At 31.1% G+C, this 25,937-nt stretch overlaps 4 protein-coding genes across 10 annotated transcripts in view; 2 read left to right on the forward strand and 2 right to left on the reverse strand.

Moving 5' to 3' along the window:
• Positions 1-14,968, reverse strand: LOC100863861 (uncharacterized). Its single transcript, XM_031918240.2, has 16 exons — positions 14,454-14,968; positions 13,543-13,760; positions 13,284-13,474; positions 9,690-9,957; positions 6,753-6,850; positions 5,837-5,989; positions 2,484-2,609; positions 1,869-2,108; positions 1,619-1,747; positions 1,409-1,538; positions 1,100-1,222; positions 934-1,023; positions 742-865; positions 449-667; positions 221-312; positions 1-156 (listed from the first exon to the last, which is right to left on the reverse strand). The coding sequence occupies exons 3-16, from the start codon at positions 13,301-13,303 to the stop codon at positions 16-18; spliced, it is 1,953 nt and encodes a 650-aa protein (XP_031774100.2). The 5' UTR covers positions 13,304-13,474; positions 13,543-13,760; positions 14,454-14,968; the 3' UTR covers positions 1-15.
• LOC100864562 (uncharacterized) overlaps positions 14,883-25,937 on the reverse strand; it is a 13,515-nt gene continuing 2,460 nt past the window's right edge. The window contains exons 4-9 of one of the 5 annotated variants that reach the window (XR_015291223.1): positions 25,686-25,808; positions 25,276-25,512; positions 24,881-25,208; positions 23,425-24,793; positions 20,453-20,589; positions 17,494-18,599 (exon numbers count right to left, since the gene is read on the reverse strand). Coding sequence is in view for 3 of the 5 variants with exons in the window: in XM_086905078.1 (XP_086761204.1) it covers positions 23,453-24,793; positions 24,881-25,208; positions 25,276-25,512; positions 25,686-25,808 (2,029 nt within the window). In the remaining 2 variants the exon portion in view is untranslated. Of the gene's footprint in view, positions 15,161-17,227; positions 18,600-19,658; positions 20,590-23,424; positions 24,794-24,880; positions 25,209-25,275; positions 25,513-25,685; positions 25,809-25,937 lie in introns of those variants that run through there. The other 4 variants (XR_015291224.1, XM_086905078.1, XM_086905079.1 and 1 more) reach the window with 4 other exon arrangements.
• On the forward strand, positions 15,556-17,989 carry LOC100869076 (beta-keto L-gulonate decarboxylase). 3 transcript variants are annotated; one of them, XM_003696357.4, is made up of 7 exons: positions 15,556-15,641; positions 16,423-16,529; positions 16,611-16,709; positions 16,789-16,967; positions 17,034-17,295; positions 17,378-17,544; positions 17,699-17,989. In XM_003696357.4, the coding sequence occupies exons 2-7, from the start codon at positions 16,451-16,453 to the stop codon at positions 17,870-17,872; spliced, it is 960 nt and encodes a 319-aa protein (XP_003696405.2). In that variant the 5' UTR covers positions 15,556-15,641; positions 16,423-16,450; the 3' UTR covers positions 17,873-17,989. The 3 variants fall into 3 exon arrangements, with proteins under 3 accessions (XP_003696405.2, XP_086761210.1, XP_086761211.1); XM_086905084.1 differs by having other exon boundaries at positions 15,558-15,605; XM_086905085.1 differs by having other exon boundaries at positions 15,558-15,599.
• On the forward strand, positions 18,435-20,206 carry LOC105736286 (solute carrier family 35 member G1). The gene is made up of 3 exons (XM_031918251.2): positions 18,435-18,829; positions 18,921-19,136; positions 19,205-20,206. The coding sequence occupies exons 1-3, from the start codon at positions 18,518-18,520 to the stop codon at positions 19,685-19,687; spliced, it is 1,011 nt and encodes a 336-aa protein (XP_031774111.2). The 5' UTR covers positions 18,435-18,517; the 3' UTR covers positions 19,688-20,206.

The raw sequence follows: 25,937 nt of genomic DNA on the forward strand, positions 1-25,937 counted from the left end.
GGAATACGGTTCGCATCAAAGGGTGCCTTCCTCTCGTAAACGGCGTATGAAAACTGGTCGCACATCCTCGAAGAACGAGGGCAAATCTAATTCCGCCGCACGCGCGATACCACCGTCCTTACATTCCAGCCAGTATGTATCCATCAGTCCTTTTCCCTGAAAAAAAAATTTTCTTATCATATACACACACACACACACACATATAACTTGAATTATTTACCTTAACATCGACCAAACCACGGCGTACAATTTTGAAACCTCCCACAGCGTCCAAAGCCTTTTTCATTTCTAGACTGATATGTATTCTCAGGGCTTCGTGTATACATACATATATATATATATATATATATATATATATAAAGTATATATATATATATATATATAAAGTGAGTAAAAATTAAAATTGTGGAAAAACGTATATATGAATAAGAAAAATTGAAAATTATACCTTCTCCGGTTGATTCCATACGACTAGCCGTGTTTACGGTATCCCCAAAAAGACAATAACGAGGCATTTTGCTCCCTACAATTCCAGCAACAACGGGTCCTGTATGGGCACCGCTTCGTATTTGAAGGCGTTCCCCGGGTCGCTTTGGCACTTGAAACACCGACGAAGCTGCTAAGAGATCAAGGGCCATCGTTGCTATTTCAGATACGTGTTTGTCTCCTTCGAAATCATTGCTTTAGATTAAAATACATTAATAATTTATGTAACCAGAATCGAACGGGATGAAATTTTACCGTTTCTAACGGGCAACCCGGATGCAACCATGTACGAATCGCCAATCGTTTCAACTTTGTACACATCGTAACATTCGATGCGAGCATCGAACAATTTGTAGATCGAATTCAGGAAGGTGACAACCTAAAATGACGCGATAACTTAAAGTAAAAATAAAGTCAGGAATTATGTTACAGATATAAGAATTTTACTTCTAACGGGGTATTCTCTGCAGCAATTTCCGTAAATCCAACAATGTCGCTAAAATATACGGTCACCGCTTCGTAATATTCTGCTGGAACCTATGGAACAATGTGAATGATTATAAATCAACGATGTAACAACATTTTCAAACCTCATTCAACATTCGTTCATTACCTGTTGGGTTTGTTTCAATTGTTGAGCAACGCTGGGTGGTAACATTTGAAAAAGCAACGTGTCGCTTTTTCCTTTTTCCTGTTTCAGTTCCCGGGCTTTCTGCGCCAGATTAGCTGCATACATCTAAAATTTTCAAGGGGAAAAAACTCTTTATTGTTACTTATCATCGAATAAACGAGCAATTTAAAATATAAATTCAATCGATTTCGAAATCGCTGTATGGCGATTTTAGAAATTAAATAAAAATAAAATTTTGTAATTTTTGAGAAATTGCATAAAAACTACAACGAATAATTAACATTTACTTACTTGAATCGTCGCAACCGCGTTACGCACTAATATTATAATGATGGGAGAGACGACCAATACTAGCACAACTATAGCTATCCCAGCAGCTTCTTTATTACTTGCGTCTTGCAAAGTCGAGTTCACGTAATCTCTGTTAAAAATATATATTTCTCGAAAATTTCAACCATGGAGAAATTGTAATCGCGCGATTATTCCATTGCGAATATTTACCTAATCATGTGGCGTAATTCTTTCTGAAGTTTTCGCAGTTCGTCCACGTAAGTTGCCATTGAATCGAAATAAGCGATCGCATCTTCGATATTCGGTTCCCTCTTCCGGTTCTGGAGGATTTCATCTCGTCTGTAATGCACGTTTTCCAAACAAACCTATCTCCCTTGTTTCATGCATTTTACACGTTTTTCTCCCCAACAGATAACGATAATTTTTTTCCTTCTTAAATAATAATAATCGCTGTGCCTACCTGGATTTAATTCTCCCATAGTCCGGCATGGTGCGGGTGAGTTCGGCGTAAAAATGCTTGAGAGAAGGCACGTATGTGAGAGATCCATTGAGGAGATCACGTCCAAGAGCCTCGTGGCGAACATAGCTGACGTAATTGTCCCCCAGAAGGATTCCACGTCCGAAGTAATTGATTCCGTACACGGAAGCAATACCCAAACTCTCGATACTTCTCAGTAAATTTTTAAAAGCTATCAAATACCTGAAAACGATACGACACTTCCGATGTTTGCGCGTATTTTTAACGTGTAACAAGTTCTGTGATAACTTGTGAATATATATCCGCGAGAAGAGGAAGAAAAAAAGGAGAAGAAAAGTTGTCTCGAACTTTGAAATTGATTTTTATTTTAGAGAAGCTATGGGCAACTCGACTTGCTTCGCAACTCTTCATCCCACTTTTGCACAAACTTTCTTTTTCTGAAAAATTGACTTACTCAAAACGAATCCACTGAAGTGGATCTACTGGTGGATTAACTTCTCTTCTCTTCTTTTCCGTTTCCGAATAAGATAATAATAATAATAATATTTTAAAAAGAAATATTTATTTATTTTTTTTTTTTATCAAAAAAAAACTTGCCTCCAAACTCCGCTATTATCCGTTTCTTTGATCTGATTAGTTAGATGGTCTAACATAGCCGCGTTTACGCTCGTGTACCATGTCATCACTTCGGTAATGCTGCTCTCTTCCGAACTTATCTTCTGCCTAAGAAACGAACAAACTTTGTACCTGCAAAGATCTCCGTTAAATCTCGTTGCTCATGTGTCAAAAATTGAATGATGGTATATATCCATATTCCATTATAAAGTATATATGCTTTAAAGGGTGAAACTTAATAATAATAATAATAATAACATTAATAATAATAATAATAATAATAATAATAATTGTGAGGGCATAACAAAGGATTTTCTATCGATTTCCCGAATTCCTTCATTGCTGGACCCTTTTTTTCTTTTTATAAAATAGAAGAATTTGTTACGCTACGAATAAAAATACAAGGATTCTCTGAGCAGAGAATCTTGTCGCGTGTGTACTTATACGCGAAGATTGATTCGAGTGATCAGATAGTATTCGTTGTATCGAGGCAGTTTTTAGTTAGAGACACGATAGTCATAGAACGACAAAGAGAAAGCAGAGGAGGGGTGGAAAGAGGGAGGCGGGGTCTAAAAATATTGTCTACTGCTCCAAATGGGCGGTCACGCGCTCATGTGTGACAACCTCATCCATTGCTCATAAAGGTAGTTCGACAGAGAAGGCCGAGGCGCGACAGAGGCAAAATGACGTACGATTTCTTTGAGAGGGAATTTATTACTGCTTCGTACTTGTGCGTTATTCCCATTTGATATTTTAATAAGGCAGATACAATTCGCTAGAGGATTCAATCACACCTTCTTAAGTGCTTTTTCCCTTTTTTTTTTTTTTGGTTTCAAGTCGCAATGACATGTAGACATACATACATATTTGAAGTTAACACTTTTCATGTTTACAGAAACGTGGCACGAGTTATCAAGATAATTGTAATCTTTAAAAAAGCATTCGATGTAGTTCGATAGACAGGCAGGTTGCATAAAGGCTGTGTGAAACGAATATCATTAGAACGTTAATTGGCGGCAAAATGAAACCAGTTGTAGCGATAGAAGCAGTTGTTAAAACGTTGAAAATAATCACCTAAATAGCTACGTTAATTAATTTAATTGGCGAGTGATCGATCGATCGACCGAAAATTAATAAAACTCCGGGAATCGGCTTTTTCTTTTTCGATGAAATCGAGTTAACACGCATCTTTCCTCCCCGTTATCTTTGTCAACCATTTGTGGGTAATATCTTTGATGGTAAAGAAGGGGATTGTTAGCTCCTTGTTACGGGTGTTCCCGCTGACAGAAATGCGTTCTATTATCCGACATATGTTCGTACAATAGTCAAAGGCAAAAACTTACGAACCCTGGGATCGATCAATGGAGAATTTCTTGTACGAGAAAACACGGAATCAACGATTTTGACGTTGCTGACATTGCGAGTAAAAATTTTATACATCTTTCGATTATATATCTTGCTTCTTAATTGTGCCTTTTTTTTTTTAAACAATATATTTAACAAATTTGCAGAAGAAAAAAGAAGAATGAAGGTACACGGGGATCGAAAGGAACGACCCGTTTTACTTAACGAAAATAAGTGTTCAAATGGAAATAACGCGTAGATAATATACACGTGCGGTCACGTAGATGAGAAATTTCCATTGCATTAACATGTCACCCTAGATAATTTATGCGGGAAGCATAACGTCCTTTAATTAGTATCGTTTGCCAGACAGATTAATAAAATGTCAGTACTAATATTCTAAAATTAATCCTTTCGTTTATCTTTTATTGATATTTCGACGTTGAAAGACGTCGTGTAGAAACTTTTTATTTTCAAATTTCAAGATCCCACAGAATGCTCTTCCATTGCAAATCATTGTTAACAATCGTAAGAATCGAAATTATCGAAATTATAATATATAATGACACTTGGACTCTTGGCCTTTATCGATTTATCGGATATTATATGTAAAGGATGACATATAAAATTGAAGTTCTCTCATCAATTTTCAGAATATGGAGTACGTAATTTTTGCATATATTTCTAATCATAGACATATTAATATCCAACCAATGTCCAACGTTTTCAATCTAGCTTCGCGCTATAGTGTAATTTGAGAGTAAATTCGACTAATCTTCCCTTTTCGATAATTTCGACATAAATTTGACATAAACGCGACGATTCTGAAAGAAAGTGAAAAATTGAATTTCCAATAAGTCAAGTTTACATTTATTTCGACGAGATGTAACGATAATCCGTCTCGAACTCGGTCTTGGAAAAACCGGATCCTTGCCACGTATTTTTATAATCGATCGATATGCCAAGACAAATACGACGACGATGGTGCTATTATAAAAGCATACACCATTTTACCATACCATATGTATCTTCTTTGCCGCGCCTTTTGGCTCTCCCTTTCTAATTAGATGATCGACTACTGCCATTGGACCATTATACACGTTGCATCCGCACGTGTATTAAAATAATTTTAATATTCTAATCTTCTTCTATGCGTAAGCGGAATTAATTAACATTAATTAATGAAAATTTGTCGATCGTTTTATCGATTTTTCTTTTTCTTTTTTCTTTTTTTTTTTTTTGATTTCATATATTCGATCATTTTTAAAACATTATTTCCTTCGAACGATATTATTAAAATTCGGCCAACGCTATTTTTACCGATAAATATCAGTTATTATATATATACATATATATAAATTATAATATATATGGAAATGAACGTTGAGCTGAAATTTATCGGGGGAGGGGAGGGGGGAGGGGTGAAGAAAAAGTTTCTATATTATCGAGCGACGAGGAGAGAGATACGCGGAAGAAAAGAATTGTCCACTTCGAGGTTGAATGGAAATTCAACAAGTGTCGGAACGAAGGCTTGAAGGAATAGGAATTCTGCCGTAACTTTCCATGCAATCCTCGACAAAAGGTGATATTAGAATTAGCCAAGTGGACGAGCATATTCTCATTCGATACATTTTATCGCTTACACCCTATTTAACATAATTTCCTTCTTTCCGCCTTCACTTTGACACGTGGCAATTAATTAATTCCAGAGTTTTCATTTTAAATTTCTAAAAAATTCGTTCGATTCGAGTAATCGTCGTATCGAAAAAAGGTGTACAGAGCCAAAGAAATGAAGAAAATCGTGTTGCGTTATTACATGATCAATTATATGAAAAAATAAAAAAAGAAAGAAAGAAAGAAAGTTACAATGATGAAGGGAAAGCCGTGATGCATATATAAGGGACTTTTGACGTCATTCAACGTGCGATACACGTGGACTCTGTTTGGAGTAAAGAAGAGAGCCGGCGAGTATTTGTTAATCGATTCGTTACCTGAAATCCTCGAGGCGTGCTTGAAAAGCCTCTTTGCTGACCACGTCATAGGCTTGCGTCTTGCTCTCATCCCTCGGCACCGAGACCAGGGGCCACGTAGTCATGTTATGAAGAGCTTGATCAGTTATGGCGAACCTCTGCGTCAAGTTTGACCTTGAACAAATGCAAGAGACCATGGCGTATTAGCGTTACGTCGATAAATTGGCGGAGAAGGTTGGCTTATTTATTCGTTTTAGTTCACGTTCGCGCATTCACAAAGCCGAGACGTTCTCCAGAAGGATTCTGGAATTATTTTTGTAACCGGAGAAAAAAATTCGTTGATATTTTGCACAGTTTCCCCTCCCGATACTATGGAAGAATCGAAGCGGAAGGGTCAGGTCAATACGTTACGTTTCACTGACCATGCCACTTTAATCGTTAACTCGAACCTTGAATTTCCATGAGTATCATCGGATGTGTAATTACAAATCGATGATTTTAATTCGAGTTTTAACGGATTAAATCTTTCCTCCATCTCTGTAACGGTTACATTGGTTTCCCTTAGCCATGAATCTTTATTTCGAACGCAATTCCGTGACGCAATTGTTTTCTCGAAACGCTAAGGAACGAGCATTTTCAGCGATGCCTCTGATTAAAGAACACAGAACTGTGTTTGCCCATCTGTTTTCATTGACCTGCACGTTAAAGGGTTCTTCCTGTTTAAACGAACGACTTTTCTTACCGAGTCACGTATAGTCGGGAGATCAAGCGATTTTAAAATTACTTGGAAAACGAAACCGTTAACACCGTATCGTACACGGGACACGTCCAATGCATTTCGTACGAACGAACAATGGGTCGCAGCACAGGTTAGATCGTGCGACTCTGACCTTTCATATAACGAACGCTTTGAAAACATTACATTACGCGCTAATACCTTAGAGTGTTGCCATTGGTGTAAATAAAGAATGCAACCTCGGATCTTTCGAGCTGCATCCGCGTCACGACCTTTCCCAAATCGGTGGCGATTGTTACCTGTATCAAGAAATCGATGATTACGAACGTTGTATTCCAAAGTAGTTTCGAAGAGAAAGGAACGAAGGAATGAAAATAAAAAGAGCGTGGGTAAACGTTAAGAGCATTCTATTGAAAATTATTATTGTTAATAGAACAGGGTATCGCGAAATACACGGATCCGCCAGTTAATACAACCAATTATTTCCGAGTTCATGAAACTTCTAAAAGGAGATAGAATTGATCGGTAAGGGACGGAAGGACAAAGTGGATACGATAGGATGGGCGAATATCTCCTAGTTACACATCGTGCGGTCACTCCAACTTCTAAGTACCTAAATGGCCTTCTGTTATACTTGTGATGGTTCCATTACGTTTCATTCTCATACAGCGTTCTAACAATTATGTGTCGGCCGTCGTGATGAAACGTTGTAAAAACGTAGTGGTGAAATATCGTCTCTCTTTTTTTTTTTCCATTTCACGACACGAGCAAATCGTTTTATATGCAACGAACGAAATTTATCGAAATTTCGCGATTAATGCGTAATGATGGAACGGATGATCGATGAATGTTTGGCAAAATTAAATTAATCTCTTTATCATTTTTTAGAATCTTTTAATAATTTTCAAATATTAATATACATTGAATGCTTGTTCATTGAAAATGAAAATGGGAAACATCGAATAAAATAATGTCAGCTTTGCACGATTCGTCTAATATAACACGTTGTCCCAGAATTAATCGTGATAGTAAACATTTTGCGACCGTGTTGATCGATATGAATACAAATCTTCGTCATTCGATTCTATTTTATCACGTTCATTGAAAACGAAAGTTTATAAAGATTAAAAAAGAAAGAAAGAAAGAAAGGAGGGAAGAAAGAAATCGTACTTTTTTACCTATAAGAAATTTAATGTTTAATCGCATGGAATAATCGATATAATTATTCCATGGTATTGGCGAACAATTTAATTTTGACCAACAATGTGGAAGGAAACGGCGTACTTTTAAAAGGCAAATTAAGTTTCTTCTTTGGTTTTCCTATAGATTTTAATTATGGAGGGCGTGGCAGAACAGCAACGTGAACGGGTATAAAACTCTCGACACGCTTAGCAGAAGGACGCGACGGCAAACACCGAGGAACGATGAAGATAGGGACGAGGACAAGCAAGGAGAGGAGAATACGTCCATTCTTTTCCGCCTTTCCTCGTGCCGTGCCACCGTGCTCGTCAAACAAGTAACTCGAGATCGAACAGTGCACTCGAGGCTACACCCTCGTTTCGATCAATTTCGATCGGATCTATCCTCCACCTCCTCCTTATCAACCCTTCTGAACGTACTACGCTACAATAATAACCATCCACAAACGCGAGCGACACTATTTCATTCTGGTATGGAAATTTTCTTGGACAAGTAAGCCAAGAGTGGGATTAAAGCACGTTGTTCCTCCGTTGTCCGTCCATTTCCCTTCAATTATGTATATACGCAGATGATTGACTCGCTCTCGAATTGTTCGAGACAAAATCTTAGATTCGAACGAAGGCGGAGATTGGAAACGTTTGAAAACGATTTGGCACGTCGTACGTCGCGAGTAATGAATTTAAAGTTGGAGAGTAGAAATAAAAAGAATCCTGTGTTGAAAACTGTGTTGCTGCGTTTCTCTTTCCAACAGAGAGAATTCCATTCTATTTTCGAGGATCGATCGCTTTACTGGTAACAATATGATACCGTATGAAGAACCATTGTGAAGAACTTGGACGCAACATGAAACAATATCGATGTATCTTCGTTGATGACCAATGCATTGTGTTGTGATAGAATGGGTTATTGCTAGTTATTTACATCACAATAGAAAATATCGTTTTTTAATCGTATTTAATCGGTAAATCGATGCTGTCAAATTTATCGACGTTCTAATATATATATAGATTTATTATGAATTCGAGTGCAAGAATTTATAATCAATGGTCTAATTTGTTATTGTTAAATTCGTATGAGCGCGTTAAAGTCGAATTAAAGTTTCATTAAAATTTAGCACGCCCGATATTAAGAGAAGCGACTATACATTAAAGAAGGCATTGAACTGGAAAATGAAGAAATCGAGGTCAACCATAAAATATACCGATTTAGTAATCATCGTATACTTCGCAATAGCAAAGTGTATATATATGTATATATATATATATATATATATTTTTTTTTTCGTTATAAAGAGTAACGACGAATAAATTGTCGGAAAAAAAATAATAAAAATTTACTAAATTACATCGTTGTATATTTGACACCTTATTTGTTTGGTTTTTTTAATTAAAATCTTGATAAATAACACCAAACTAACAATCACTCTCGATCGTGCACACAGTGATACGATTTAACGTGTCAAGTTTAAGAAGAAAATGGGAGGAAATTAATTTTTCGGAAAAATTACCCTATCATAAATAAATAAACCATAAAATCATTATAAATCATCGATAGAGTGTTTGCAAATCAACTCGTTGTCATAATCTACACGCTGAAACAATCGAAGAAATGGACAGTAGGATCGTAGCACTACGATTGAAAAAACGAATGCGTAGGTGTGGTAACATGTTTACTCGCTCCTTCGTTCCTTTCCCATAGTTCATCGATCGATTATCGCTAAATTATACGTTTATTTCGTGATGAAAATTGCAAACCAGCAAACTTTATTTTTCGAAATCTTTTTTTAGAAATTTTATTTGAATTAGAGAGAGAGAGAGGGAGGGAGGGAGGGAGAGAACTGGAACGGAAGTGAAAACAGCGAGAAACGAGAAGAACAAGAAATCATAAAAAATTGTGAATAAATTATTCGATCGAAGGAACATTTAATTTTTGGATTACCTGCGTTTCAATGTCGGAGACCTCCTGCCGATAGATCAAGATATCGTGAAGGGTATTAGCTGTCTGGACGATCAACGCTAGGATCGGTATGAATGGCAATACCAACATCTGCAACAACTGAATTCGACGTCCACGGCGATGAGCCGGATCCGTAGCACGTGCCCAGCAGGATTTCTTTCGGTTGGTCTTCGTCGCCGAGACATCGTCCGACGAGAGACTCCTCACCGAGCTTACTTCCGCCACGCACGAGCCGTTACGCGGTGACATGCTGAAATAACGTGACCATTTCCCTGAATTTTTAACCAAAAGCGAGTCCCCCTCACTTCGACGACGTTGTGACGACATACAACCAACGCTTAGCTACGATCACGATGTTTACGATCACATTGATGAGTCTCGTTACAAAGTATATCACGATGAGTTTTATAATACGAGTAAATTCGAATATTTTATCGATATAGAATATACCGATGTAGTAAACACACAGCATGGTAAAACTGGTTACAGATACAAAGCATGCGTATACACATTGAAATGTTTTGTACATGAGTAGAAAGGGAAGGGTGCGAGGGTGTAGAGATGACAAGCGAGGCAAGCCCTTTTAATTAAACTATGTGAGCTATTTTGCATTTAACTGCATTAAAGGAAGAGTATTTACTTTTAACTGCGCAGCATGCGAAAGTGATTTTTCCTTTTTTTTTTTGATCAACCGATTGAAACTTTAACCCGTGTGGTAGAGTAGAATATGAAATAATTGTATATATATCGGTATATACGCGTGTAATATTATTTTTCAGGGTTACGTTGAAATATAAAACCACAAATTTAATACGTAACAAGATATGTAACGATACTTTAATCTACGCGATATTTCCCATCCATTGAACACGACACGATACACACGTATTCATGATTTTCCGATGCCACGGGTTTCCTTTGTCTCCCTTCCATTCACCAGGGAAATTAAATAATCGAGCAAACGAGTAATGAACGAGCAAGGCCTCGGGAAGAAAGGAAAGCCTTTGACATCGATGTGCACGAGAAATTCCTTTGATACACGTGTTTTTCTTCTACACGTAATGAAAGAAAATTAAACGTCTAAGGAAGGGATTGAACAAACAACAGTCAATCGTTGAATAGTGGTTGATTTTCAAGTGTAATTTCAAACGCAAATTAGTAAGCACGTTTACTTTTTCTTTCTTTCTTTCTTTCTTTCTTTTTCATTCCCTTCAGTGAAATCCTCGCAATTGCGATCATCTTTTTATTATATCCTCTCTCGAAACGCGAGCGATTAATCGAATAACGAAACGCGATAAAAAAGGCACGAGAACAGGATTGATATTAAACAGGATTCCGTTTCTTTTTCATCTTTGCAATTTACCTTTTCACCATCTTAGACGTCTTAAAATTAAATTAATCCGGAAAATAACGTTTGCTATTTAACTTTAATAGAACGCGCAGCTAGGAACAGAGGAGACGTTGCTTACAGCTGCCTTCCGTAAACCGCAGCCAAACAAAATGATCATTGGTGACGCGCATTGCCTCTTGTTCTCTGAACACGAAGTAATAATCTCAACAACAACCGAGCAAGTTTGAGATCCTTTTATTTCTCTAAACTTTCGTTCATTAACGAAATCTGCCTTAATTAATCAAAGTGAAAAGTTTCCTCGATATGTATGATTGCGTTGTTATTGCGTTGTTTCGTCTAATTTGCGGGAACACAATTTATAAGGACGGATTCGTGTTAAACCGATTTGTTTCTCTCTTATGAAAATCACTTCCTTAATAGAAGATACATCGGTGCCAATTAATTACAGGCCGTTATCGAGTTATCTTAGATAATATATACTTGATAAAATTGCATATTCCAACAAACGAGTATATTGGGCATTGTCTATTATAATCCGAATGTATCACGCGATACATTTGCCGAGACGTAGGCAGCTACGACTCGCGAGGGATTCGAGGAAAGTCAAACGGCCATGACACGATGTTTATGTTTAATGAAAAATTAAAAAAGTTCGATGCCAGAAATGGCAGGAATTTTAATTCGAAGAAAAAAAAGAAAAAATTCAATTGTAAATAATTAAGAAAAGAAACGATCGTGTAAGACGAAGGAGGAATGTCGGAAAGCAATCTTACTCTTATTCTGAGATCGCTTTTACAGTATATTTCGCACATAGGTACCTGTAAAGTCGTTGGAATCTTTCACGAATTCGAACGAATTTGAAGGAATTCGAACGAATTCCGAGGCAAAGATTCCCATTTATGGTGTAACGATGTTGAAATTGGTGGTGTGCGGCAAACTCGATTTACGTGCATGAATTGTCGGTTAATGGTCGATTAATATCCTCGTCGAGAAAGAAACTGGAAAAAAAAAGATAAAAAACAAAGGAAACTCGTAGGTTTCTAGGGTTCCCTTTAAGAATACAGGCATTATTGTAGTCACATTGTGTGTGACGAGGCTTTTTCTCTTTCAACCCCTGGTTGTTGTTGTCCCGCTTGGACGATCGGAATAACAGCACGCTAGTCGAGAGAGCAAGCTGCAATTAATGAACCGCAGGGAGGTACGAAGGCAAGCTGTCCCATACTTGTCGCAGGAGGCGACCCGCCATTAGATTATGCATCGTTACTGTAGTGGTTTATTGCCGTGTTGCTACACACGATGCAAAGGGATTCCACGTCGATCCGAGGAACCACGTCACGGCATCTACCCGGAACCGCACCTTCGTAATTGCGTGCATCGTGTCGCAGATTTCGCTATAAGCAAAAAAACTTTTCGAACGTACGTTCTCTTACGTATCTCTTAATAATCTTAAAACACTTCTTACGAATGGATAAAAGATTCGCTATTCGCGCGAAATTGATCGGTAAAAAGTGAGTATGTATTACGAATAGATCAAAATTCTGGGAATCTGTAAGAAGATTCAAAATTCGTTCGATGCTATGTATTACTTGTTTAATTTTATATAAAGTCGTTTAAAAAATCCTATTGCTATAAGCCGCATAATCACCATGAAACCATTAACAAAGAAGGTGAAAGACTGTGATTCTTCCATCGCTGAAAGAAAGTTTAAAGAGTGGATGAATGTATTAAGCCAAGCGACGCTGCTTTATTCTTTGGTGAGAAGATGTCGGGGGAAAAGAACCCGAAATTATAAAAGCGGGATTTCCATAAAGCGCGTATCACTAAATATAATATATATATATATAGATAGAGTTCGAATTTATTTTAAACGAATGAAAATATTAATTTTAACGTTTAGCGTTTAATGAACGAAACGAGCAGAGACGCCAAAAATTTTAGAAAAATAAATCGATATATGAGATATCGTCGAGGAGGGCTAACTTGTCTGATTTAGACCATGAAATATTTGTTTAAACCTGGAATGTGTAAGATTAATGATCCGGAATGAAGGACGACTCCTGAAACTCATGATCAAAAGCTCGAAGCGGAAAGGCATCAGCATGGCGGTGATTTCTGGAAAGCTAGAGGAAATGAAAAAGCACGGGAATGGCAAATATCCACAGATGCATCGATGAAGAAGAGTATCGTGTGGCTTTGCCCAATCGCATGCAAACCGATATACTCACTCGTTTTGTATGGTGAGCATGACTGCAGGGGCTACGGTGTCCACCCTCACCTCGCGCGATCTCTCGCGATTCGATGGATCCGACTTCAGGCCTGAATAACTTAGGTACAACCAGGCGTATTATCTCATAGAGGAGGCTGCTCTCTCTGTCCATTCAGTCTCGATATAAAGATATACGCGGGGAAGGGGCTACTATCAAACCATCTCAATAGCAACGACTACAAATAATCTACGAGCTGCAATCTTACGTATATACATACATTGCACATCCTTGTCTTGTGACTACGACTAAACATTATCGGATCATCGTCTTTTTCATTTCGGATACAAATGATTCTCCTTCGCCTCTATCATGTACAATTGATCGATCGATCATTGTCATTATTCATTTCCGTTGAATGTTATTAATGGAAAAATTTTCGTTCTCCTTTCTTCTTCTTTTTCTTCTTCTTTTCTTTCTTTCAATTTCTCTTTCTTCCTTTTTTTTTAATGATAATATTTTAAAGAAAAGTCGTTAGACTTGCGACAAAAAAAAAATATTAAATATTAAATTTTTATCTGTGCTTTATAATGTAATATTAAAAAGAGCAAATAATTTGATATAATCGATTTAAATTTGTACCAGTCTTGAAAGAATTCAGAATTATTTTCAATCCGAGTCAAATGTAATTAAGTTACATTTTCGAGTTAATTGCAATCTTAGAATAAAAAATTATTGCAGCTTTTTATTTTTTACTATAGAGAATGGAACAAGAAATCGGCTAGAATCACATAGATAAAAATGATTTGCATTTTTTATTGCAACTAATTTATCAAAATATTATAACCACGAAAGAATTTCGTGAAAGAAATTTTACGAGATAGATAAAAGTAAAGAAAAATAGACATTAACAAGGGATATTTTGATCTATAGTATATAAATTTCTAAAATCTAGTTGGAAATCAACAATTACATTTAAATTAATTGCATGCTACAAAGAAAGAAAAGGAAAAAATGACGAAATAACGATTATATTAATGTTGAAAAAAAGATGCATGTTGAAAAAAAAATTAAAAAAAGAATTGCATGCTGGTTTCTATCCGCGAATAAATTCGTTGCAAAGAGACAAAAGTGTCCGTCAATACGAGCAACCACGAACAACCGTACGTCAATAGAGAAAATTGCTCTTACGCGTGTTTAAACGAGGACCACGAGATACACGTGGTTGAAATCACGAGGACGTTCCTCCCTCGCGGTTAAAACTCTTCTTCTCCTTCACTCTTTCTCTCTGTTTACGTTTCGTTTTCTTCCTCCACAATATCTTTGTCCTTACTCCTCGTTTATCACACAGATATGCCAATATGCATTTAACGGTGCTTCCTTTTCTTCGATCTCAATCAATAATTTCAAAATTATTCTATTAATCATTTACTTAATTATATTTATTTTAATCATTTTTCTTAATATTTAATTATATTTTAAAATCTTTTAACCAAAATATTTTTCTTGTACTTTTCTTTTTTCCCTTTTTTTCTTCTTATTTTGATCCAAGAATATTAAATATAAATATTCTCTAAATTAATGTTTCTATTTTCTTTTTTAAAATATTTAACAATTATATATTAAAAATTTCTTTTTTTATTTTAGACGTTAAACAAATATATAAATATGTGATATTCAACGCGATTTAGGACCGAAAAAACAATAGAGAAATCAAAACAACAAACAGGTGTTTTCGCATGGAATGCGCGACCGCATACTGACGATACGATCCAGGAACGTTGACTAGTACTCGCGATAGATTTCTCGCTGTCCAATGCGCATCCACAACCCTACCGAACATCGACATATGCCAACCCTCTTTTCAATTTTTCATATCGCATCATTTTGACATGAGACTGAAACAAATTACATTGTAAATTATCCTGCAAATTTATTTTGTTAAGAATAATATATAATTATAAGAAAATAAAAGATATACTATTTTTCAAAATTTGAATTTCATTATTATTATTAAATATTTACTTATTTAATACATATATAACATATAAAACAACATGCAAAGAAATACAATTAAAAAGTATCTAAAATGCATAATTTTTTCTTTGTTTATAAAAAAAATGCACAAAGAAAAAAATTTATTTGCAAGATAATATAATTATTAATAACAAATTTCATTGAAAATATTAATAATTATAAAGTTATTTAGATTCTGTCTGACGCGCGCGGATATTTGATTACTTGAATATAAGTGTATCGTGTTGCCATCTCTGAAGAGAACTATAAGTAATTTCTAACTTGTAAGTATCTTTGACGTCAATTGAAAATTTTATTATCGTAAATGTATATTTTGTACTTGAAATTTTTTTTTTACAAAATGTATTTATCTTATTCGCACTTTATTATTATAATTAAAATTTTCCATAGAAATATAATTACTTTATAAATTTTTAAAATTAAAAATTTATTTTTTTGATTTTAATCATTTATTATTTTTATTACGTTGTGAATTATTTAAATTAAATTTTTAATGTAGTCTTAATTTGTTTTTATTTTTACTTAATAAAACATTATATATTAATATATTAGTTTTTTTGATTTTTAAAATTTATACAATTTATACAATAATAAAATTGTTTAAGAATCCTAGAAAGTAATTCATAAATCGATTATTTTTATTTCATTGCTATATTTTATAATATACGTATATTTATATTAAATTATTTGGTTCATTAATATTTGAATTTATATATATATATATATTTATATAAACTTTAATTTAAGGAAATTTAAAAATTTAATAAAAATGCTTGTATATCAAAAAATGCACAGTAAAATATTTTGAATTATATAATTATATGTTAAATATAACTATTAATATGTAAAATACAGATTATATAAAAATTATTGTAATTAAAAATAACGTAACTGTTTTGATATTAACTCTTATGAAATAAGGTCATGTTCAAACACATGATTAGATAAAGCAAATCTTGTGATGATAAAATACATTCAAGTTTTTGTTAATTCTTTTACCATTTCTCAATAATACAGTTCTTATATAAACTATATTTGAACTATAAATTATTTAAACTATATTTGCATAATTGTGAATTATTTTAAATCTTTATTAATATATAATATAAAAACAAATTTTCAGTTAATTTTATATAAATTATATATTAAATATGACTACTTTGAATATCAGTGAACTTACCATAGTAAAAAGGAATCTACATGTCCCTTCCCTTGATGAAATAAAAGATGGTAAATTTTAAATAAAATATATAATTTGAAATTTTAAGAATATTATATTTATATATTCTTTTTCTTTTCTTCTTGCAATAGTGTTAAAGGAAGGATTAATTAGAAATTTTGCAAATGTTGAAGTAGAAATTGTTGATTGTCCTGATTTAACACAAGAACCATTCGCACTTTCTGCTCCAGGTAAAATAAATTATATTATTTTATATATAAAGTATTTTTTTGTATTATTTTAAATTAATATATGAATTTTAATATTTAGGATTAAATGGTAATTCAACATTGTTAGAAATTGGTGGTCCATCATTTCTTCTTCCTATTGTACAAAAAAATAAATTATATGATATTCAACAACTCTTAAATCATTTACATTATAAAGAAGATTCTTTTGTTATTGGGGCAGGGGCTGGTCCATGGCCATACATAAATTCTAATTGTGAGGTAATAATCAAAATTTATATATGTTATCTCAATTAATAATTAAAATATAAGATAAAATTTTTATAGCTTATAATGAATATGATTGTTTCATTATCTAATGTACAAAATGGAACTCATATTTCATCTGTCAATAAAGCAAATGGAAACTGTGAACTTCAAAATTTACCTAACAATGAAACGAGATTTGCTTTGTTAGCCAATTTATTTGTCACTGAAGGAAAACCTGGTAAAGTTTTAAAAGTTCATGTTAAAAAACGTATTGGAAATGATGACTTTATTGCATGTATGCAAAAAGCAATTGCTCAACATTATCACAATAATCTTGTTGGTAAGCAGAATTTTTTTTGATTAATAATTATATCTAACAGAAAATACAATTAAATATTTATATAAAATTTTTTCAACTATAGGATTAGGAGGAACATTTTTAATAAAAAATGGAAAAGTCAAACAGCATGTTATGCCAGATTTCTCAGTAACTCCATTACATACTGAAGCACAACTTAATAATTGGTTACACTTTTATAACATGTCAACACCTTTAATAGCTGTTGGTACATTTGTTAGTTCTGAAAGTGTAAGTAAAATCATATGAAATTAGATATTTTTAATTGTAGGAAAACGTTTAAACTGTATTGATAAAAAATAATTTGAAATTGTCTTTAGTCTATCCTATTATACACTGTTACATGTATTATTCCATAACATTATTTCATTGTTTATAATTTTAGGATTTAGATCTTCGTGTTCAACATTTTCACAGTTTTTCTCATCATGGAGAAGGTGGTCATTATCATATTGATACAACTCCAGAAACTATAGAATACTTGGGATATTTCAATTTAGGTACTACACTTTATCGTATAGATAAACCACTAACTGGTATAGAATTTGGAAAGGACTAATTTTTGTTACATTGTTATATATACATTCTTATAATATTCAATATTTGTAATATTCAAACAAAAATTATGCATAAATAATTATATTATATTGTAATAAATATATATATTATAAACATATTTCTTTTGTAATTAATTGTAAATAAGATAAATTATATTAATTTTAATAACAAAATTATAATACTACTTTAATTCAAAAATAATTATAAGGAAAAACTGAAGTAAATAAAGGAATCTATTAATTGCATAAATATCATAATATACTTAATATACAATTCATTTAACAAAAGATCTAAAAATCCCGATTACTTATATGAAATTATAAACTTATTCCAGTTATATTATTATTAATTAAAAAGATAAAATACATTAATTAAAAAGTTTCTTTCGAATAAAATTAAAACGAATAACGTTATTTTAACAAATTTGATCTTATAATTAGCAGTTTTCACTGTTTAACATTCCAGGATCTCAATCCAATCGTTACATTTTCCAAATCTTCCTACCAGTATTAATCTCTCATAAACTGTTTAACATGCAAAGCTGTATATTAATTCTATCAAACAGCAGATGTACTAGTGATAGACGGTAGTATACAGCAAATGTCTCATTCAGTATCACGGATCATAGCTTTAAAGTAGCCCAATAATGAAGTTCAGCATTGAATCCACTGCTTCTTATAATAGTATACATCCAGCATACCATTACACAGAACAATTTGCTAATAATGCTGAAACATATCAAGAGGGTACTAAATGGTTTGGAATATTTTTGGCATTTTTATCAGGTACATTTTTTACAATTAGTTCTGCCTTAGTCAAAGCAGTACAAAATGTACATCCTATGGTATTGCTGACTATCAGATCTGTTTTACAAATGATAGTTATGGCTGTTGTAGCATTTAAAGTTTCTAAAAATCTTTTTGGACCCAAAGGACAAAGAATGCTTTTACATTTACAAGTATGTTAATTATGAACAAGTTAATAAGATTTATATTTCATATATTAATAAAAAAAAATAATCTGATAAAGTATTTTATCTTTTTTCTTAGGGAATAATAGGTGGTGCAACACTATCATTGTTATATTATAGTTTTCGCAAATTACCGATAGGAGATGCTACAACAATTATATTTAGTTCTCCAGTAATTGTAATTGCATTATCTTTCATTTTATTAAAAGAACCTTGTGGAATATTGCGCGTAATAGTTATGTGTGCACTTTTTGCGGGAGTTATTTTTGTATCTAAACCACCTTTTTTATTTCAGGTAAAAGAATAATATTTTATAAAATTTCTATAAATCAACAATTTGACATAAAATATTTTTTTCTTTAGATACATAGAGCTGAATCATACAATGTGATGGGATATGTGTGTGCTATTTTAGCAACTCTTTTTACAGCTCTTAATATAGTTATTATGAGAAAATGTTCAGAAATTCATTACTCAGCAATTATCTTCAATTTATCTTGGTGGTCACTTGTTACAGCAGTTTTTTTTTTCTTTCTTGTATCAGATAATCAAGAACAAAAATCAAAATTTCCACATGATTGGATTACTTGGAGTAAAATATTGTTAATAGCACTAACTGGATTATCAGGTCAAATTTTAGTGACTAATGCATTAAAAATAGAAGGTGCTGGAAAAGTATCAGTGACTAGATCTTTAGATATTATTTTGGCTTATATTGTACAAATATATTTTTTTGGAGATCAACCTACATCAACTAGTATGATTGGAGCATTTTTAATCATAATCTCTGTTATATGTATGGGATTTGAGAAAGAAATTTATAATGTTTGTGATTTTATTCCCTAATCAAAGATACAGTATCTTAAATTATTTACCTGCATAAACATAGATAATATACATATTTTTATGAATGGTGAAAATGTTATTATACTACTATTATGATTTTCATAATATAAAGTTTCAAGACTTTATACAATATAATATTGAATTATATGAAAACTACCATTCATTTACATAATTTTTTAACCGCATGAATTTATATACCTTACATAAATTTTCATTCAAACTAAAAATAAAAGTATCAAGTATTTAATAGTTAACTCAACAAACTGATTATATATTTATAATTATAATCTATATTCTTTTCTAAAATTTATCATGAGATAGAAATGACACAATTTTTAAAGTATACAAATGAATACATATTTACAATTGTACACACATCGTTATTATATGTACTTCGAATTATCCGTGACTTTGTGCGGACGTAATTAACTGTACCTTTATAATTGTTAACGCGGTTTATTAAAAAAAAAAATATATATCTACGATTAACAATAAATCACCATACCATATCCAAGATAATAGTATGTACACTTTTCTTTCTTAGCTACTTTATCCCTGCTAGATACAAACAATTCTATCGAGAAAATGCTAATTTAGAGCTTATAAATCTATACATATTCTTAGAGCTTACTTAGTTTATAACTGAAGTAATACATATAAGAATTCTTTAGTAACTGTTTAAAACGTTATCATGCAACATAGTATTATATGCTACACTAATTATTTTAGATTAATTATCATTAGAAAGAAGCCACGGATACTTACATGCAATCAATCTTCTTGTAGTTGAAAAAACGAAAAATTTGTGTATGTGTTCTTGTCTGTACTTCTTTTTAAACATTTTGTTCCTAAATTTCGTCCAATTTGCATTTTTGGAATTATTGCCACCTGCACTAGCTGCTCTATGCACGCGTTAATTAAATAAATTTTCATATTTTTTAAAATACGCTTAAATAATATTAAAGCTACTATTGAATAGGAATGTAAATGTGTGTAAGTTGAAATAAAAACCATTTATACATAATATACCAATTTTTCAGTTTCTGATATTTCTTATGTAAATATATATTTATATATTCCTTATCCAAAAGTTATAACTTTACATTGGTCATATATAAATTTTTCTGTTTCTAAATATCTTATATTAATTTTGAGACTATACAAAGTCTGACTTGTATTCTGTTAATTTAAATAATTTTAAATCAGTATAATTTTAAATATTTCTTTAGCATTGTAGCATTAATACATTATATATGTATATTACTAAAGAAATAAATCATTATGTATGTATACAACATACAAAATATGATGCTGTCCTAAGAATTATTAAACTTAATTTGTATTATTCGAATATATTTTTTTTCTCCAAAAATATTCTTCTTATTTTTAAATTAGATTACCAATATTTTTTAATTTATTTTATGAAATTTTTTAGTGTAATTAAGGTAAATTTGTCTATCTATAAAAATATAGAAACAAATGAATAATGGGCATTGTGTGCCATTCCTAGAGAAACATAAGAATATTAAATAATAACAATATATATATATATATATATATATATATATATATATATATATATATATATACATACACATGTATACACACATTTTTTGCAAAATGTTACAAATAGTATCAGAATTTTCATTATATTCTTCATTATACATATTCAAAATATTTCTTACTTATAAAAATAGAGCACATACTGTTTTTGATTGATTGCCTCATATATAATGCCATTGAAATACTACTAATTTAACTTTGGAATATATATACACACGTCTCCTCGAAGATAAGAAAAATACTATAAAGGTACAATATTTTATGTTAAATATAATAAAATTATATGCATTACATTATACAAAAAAGTATAACTATATTATAATTTTAAAATTAATTATAATATGCAATTAAATGATTTTGAAAATTTTAAACAATTTGAAACATTAATATCTTTTATTATAATTTAACATAATATTAAATATTAATTTGTAAGATATAGAATATCAGCAAAGTAATAAAAAAAATTTGAATATTTTTAACATGAAATTTAGTAAACATCAACATTTTATATAAAATAATTTTAAATCTAATTTAATTCAATTTTTTATAATGGAATTTATAATGTTCTTATTAATAAAAATTATATTTACGATATTTAAATGAAGAGATAAGAAATAAATATAATAAGTTAAAAATTAATTCAAATATCTTTTTTTGAAAATAAATAAAATTATGAAATCTTTTACTAGTAATTAGAAATGATGTTTAATATTTGTAATTATTTATTGTTATGAAATAAAGATGCAAAGATAAAAAAACTACTTGTCAATATATCTAAAACATTTGTATGAAAGTATATACAGTATATCTAATACTCAAATTTTTACTCTGTAACATTAAACTTTTATGAGCCTATGTAATACGTGAATTTATATTATCTAAAATAAAATATAATTCTGCTCTTTACTTCATAATATTCTTTGATGTAATACTACAATAGCACTCATCAGTTATAAGTAATATACAATGATGGATATATTACATCCAATGAAACATGTATTTTCAACATGTAATACAAATAAACAAAGATATGCTTTGAAGATCATTTTTTAAAATTAAAATCAGATCTGATTGTGCATAATTTACTAATACTTAAAATAAAATAATTTTGAAATTCATAATTTAAGTTTTAATTCTTCATTTCTCATAAAATTCTACACATATTTCATACAATCAAATATAATACCAAATTTTATAAAAACTATTGAGATATGTTAGTGCAAACGAAGTATACTATAATAATAAACATATTTTATTATATTATGAATACTATTGTAACAATAACAATGCATTCGTGTTCCTTGTATCACAAAATGCTCCAAAATACGAAAATTAATTTTAAATCTTCCTATTCAACCTGTGCAATGTGTATTATTATTACTTTACAATTATTTGATTTAAGGCAAATTTAAAAGTTTAATTTTTTTTTCAATTATAAATCGATCAATTAATATCTATTTTTCAAATGTATTATGTTGATTTTTGTAAATATTGTTATAAGTAAAAAATATAGGAAAAACAATCTGAGTTAATAATACAAATTATTTATCATAGTACTTCAATGCATTGGCTATCATATATCTAATTACTTAGAAGCTAAAAGCAAACGTACAGAGTAAATTTAATTTATATAAACGAGTAATATTATAGAACACACTCGCATTAATATTTAGAATATCTTAGTATTTTATGTACACAACGTGCCATTATTTCATTTTTTGTTAAATTTTAGTATAAAATTGTGGATGGCAAAAGAATGGTCTAAGATTTCAATTCTTTGACCAGAGTAACTAACTTCATAAATTGTAAACATATAAAATATTTGTAACATTATTCATTGTATCATGATTCAATATGAATTTTGAGCCAAATAGTATTTTAGTTTAAGAGAAACACGAATAGTATAAAAAGGATATAATAATAATGATAAACGAAAACGAATATGTTTGAAAATTTCTATATACCTTAGAATGATATAATAAACTAAAGACAGCATCAACTTTTAAAATATATGTTAAACACAAAAATCTGGTACACTTCATAGAGCAACGAGTAGAGGACAATTTGGCATAATAACATAATGTCAATTCAAATAAACAGATAAACTTTCATTGACCATGTTAAAATATTGCTTAATTAAACAAATATTTTTAAAATAGAACAAATTTGCATACCTCCTTTAATTTCATTAAACAAATTAAATCAAATATGTATTGGAACATGGACCAATAATTCTGCTCGACTGGAAAATACTGCGGAACACATTTCGCATGTATATTCTACAGCATCTGGTACTATAGTTTCTGGAATATCATCTACAGGTGCTATAACGGTATGAACAGCCAACATTCGTTGAGATGTTGATTCAACTTTTACACTAAGTTTTACATTCCCAGTTCCCACATCTTCAGTATTATTTACTTCACCTACATCGGGAAGTATATTTTCTTCTTCGGTTGTAACACTTGCTTCAAATGCAACTTCTAAGTTACTTCCATCTACTGTATGATCCATTAATCTTGCCGAATCCGTATTTTCTGTATTATTATTATTTTGTATTTCCTCATGATCAATATCCATTGGTTCTTGTTTAATTTCATCTTTTTGTTTTTTAATTTTTTTCAAAACACCTGATCTTTTTCTAGGTGTTGATTCCATTTTTTCATTATTAATAGCAAGAATATTACCATTATTATTTCTGTGATTGTTATTCGGCGTTTTTTGTAAATTAGGTTCTATTTTTATATTAGTTAATGGTGATTGACGATGTGCTGGTGTTAAAGATGTTGGAGGTTCTTCCTTTGGTTTTGGGAATGTTGCAGGTGTTGGTTGAAGTTTCCCTTCAATATGATAACTAACATTTTTTGTTCTTGGTCTATTTCTTTCCCCACCAGGAAAAATACCTAGTTTATGTTCTTGTGGCATCATTTTAGGAGTCCTTGTTACCATTGTTTTTGTTTTCTGTCCTTTTTTTACTCCATCACTACCAATTTCAACAGGCACTCTTGTTTTTTGGGTATGAATCATTTTTGGTCTACCAGGTTGACACGAAGCTTCAGCTTCATTCTTTTTTTCTTCTTTTCTAAGCTTCTTCTTAGAAAGTTTAGATTTTCCAGGATTTAACTTTGAATTACTAACAATTGAATTTATATTTTGTAAAGAACTTTCAAAACTCTTAAGAACATTCTGATAACCTTCTTCAACATTCGATCGATGTTGTTTATTTTTTCTTCCAAGTTTTCTTTTAGTATTGTCATCTGAATCAGAAGCTCCTTCTATCATATCATATTGCTCAGTCATACGCAACATTGTGTTGGTTTCATGGGGTTTTAATTTACGTCTTCTTTTGTATTTTCGTGGTCCTGTTTGCGGTTGACGTTTTAATGCAGTATTATCATCACAATGTTGTACGATATGAGCAACTATTTCTTCTGATGTTGCATATGTATCACCACATACTTTACATAAATATGGAGTAAGACTGCCTACACGTCCTGGATCAGAACCTGAATGATGAGCTCGGACATGTTCTCTAAGAACAACCTAAAATAATAATAATAATAATAATAATAAAAAATGCATTAAAATATAATGGAACAATTGAATTATATTTTAATTAAAATATCTTACTCTTTGATTAAAAGCACGTGGACAAATTGCACATCCATATGGTTTTTCTCCTGTATGAATACGTTCATGTTTTCTTAAAGTACCACCATCAGCAAATGCTTTCCAACAAAATCTACAACCATATGGTCTTTCTCCAGTATGAATACGAATATGAATTTGTTGTGAACTACGACTTCCGAATGTTTTACCACATTCTCGACATGGAAAAGAACGACCACCTAAATCTTTATTATGTGAATGACGATGACTAACAAGAGCTCTACCATTAGGAAATTCTTCTCCACATTCATCACAAGCTACCATTTTATTGCGATGCGATACCATGTGTCTAAATAAAATTATACAATAAATAAAAAACTGATTAATAAATACAAAAAGAAAATGATAATAAATACCTTCGTAATCTAGCTTTGCTATGAAAACGTTTACCACATTTTGTACATCCAAAAGTTTTATCAACATTATGAACCCATGAATGCTTTAATAAACTGCGTTTATCTTTACATGTTTTTCCACAAAGAGTGCATGTATTTGGTGGAGCATCTTCAGCATGATTTTGCCGAACATGTTCAGCAACTTCAGCATCATCACGACATCTTTCACCGCACAATAAGCATCGTCGACTGGGTGATCTGAAAAATCAAATGTTTTTATCAATATTTATTGAAATATTTAAATATTTTATTTATTATTTATTAAATATTATTTTAAATATTATTATTAAATAATTTTTTTTAAATTATTATAAATTTAATTTTTATAATTATAAAATAATTTTAAATAATTCTTTATTTTATAATAATACCTAGCATGAAGTTCAGCATGTGCTAACAATGCTAAAGCTTCTTCAAACCATTCACCACAAACATTGCAAACATGATGTTGACTTGGACCTTCCACCATATCAGTTTCTTGTTTAACATGAATCCTAATATAATCAATATTAAAATTAATATTATATTGTTATTAGTTTTTTAGAATATTATTGGAGAATGAAAATAAACAAAATGGAATTTTAATCATTATGAACAATTTTAGTAAATGAATATATTTTTTC

This window comes from Apis florea, unplaced genomic scaffold (genome assembly GCF_048593485.1).
Source record: "Apis florea isolate Af1SG1 unplaced genomic scaffold, ASM4859348v1 contig_2350_pilon, whole genome shotgun sequence".
Lineage (NCBI taxonomy): Eukaryota > Metazoa > Arthropoda > Insecta > Hymenoptera > Apidae > Apis > Apis florea.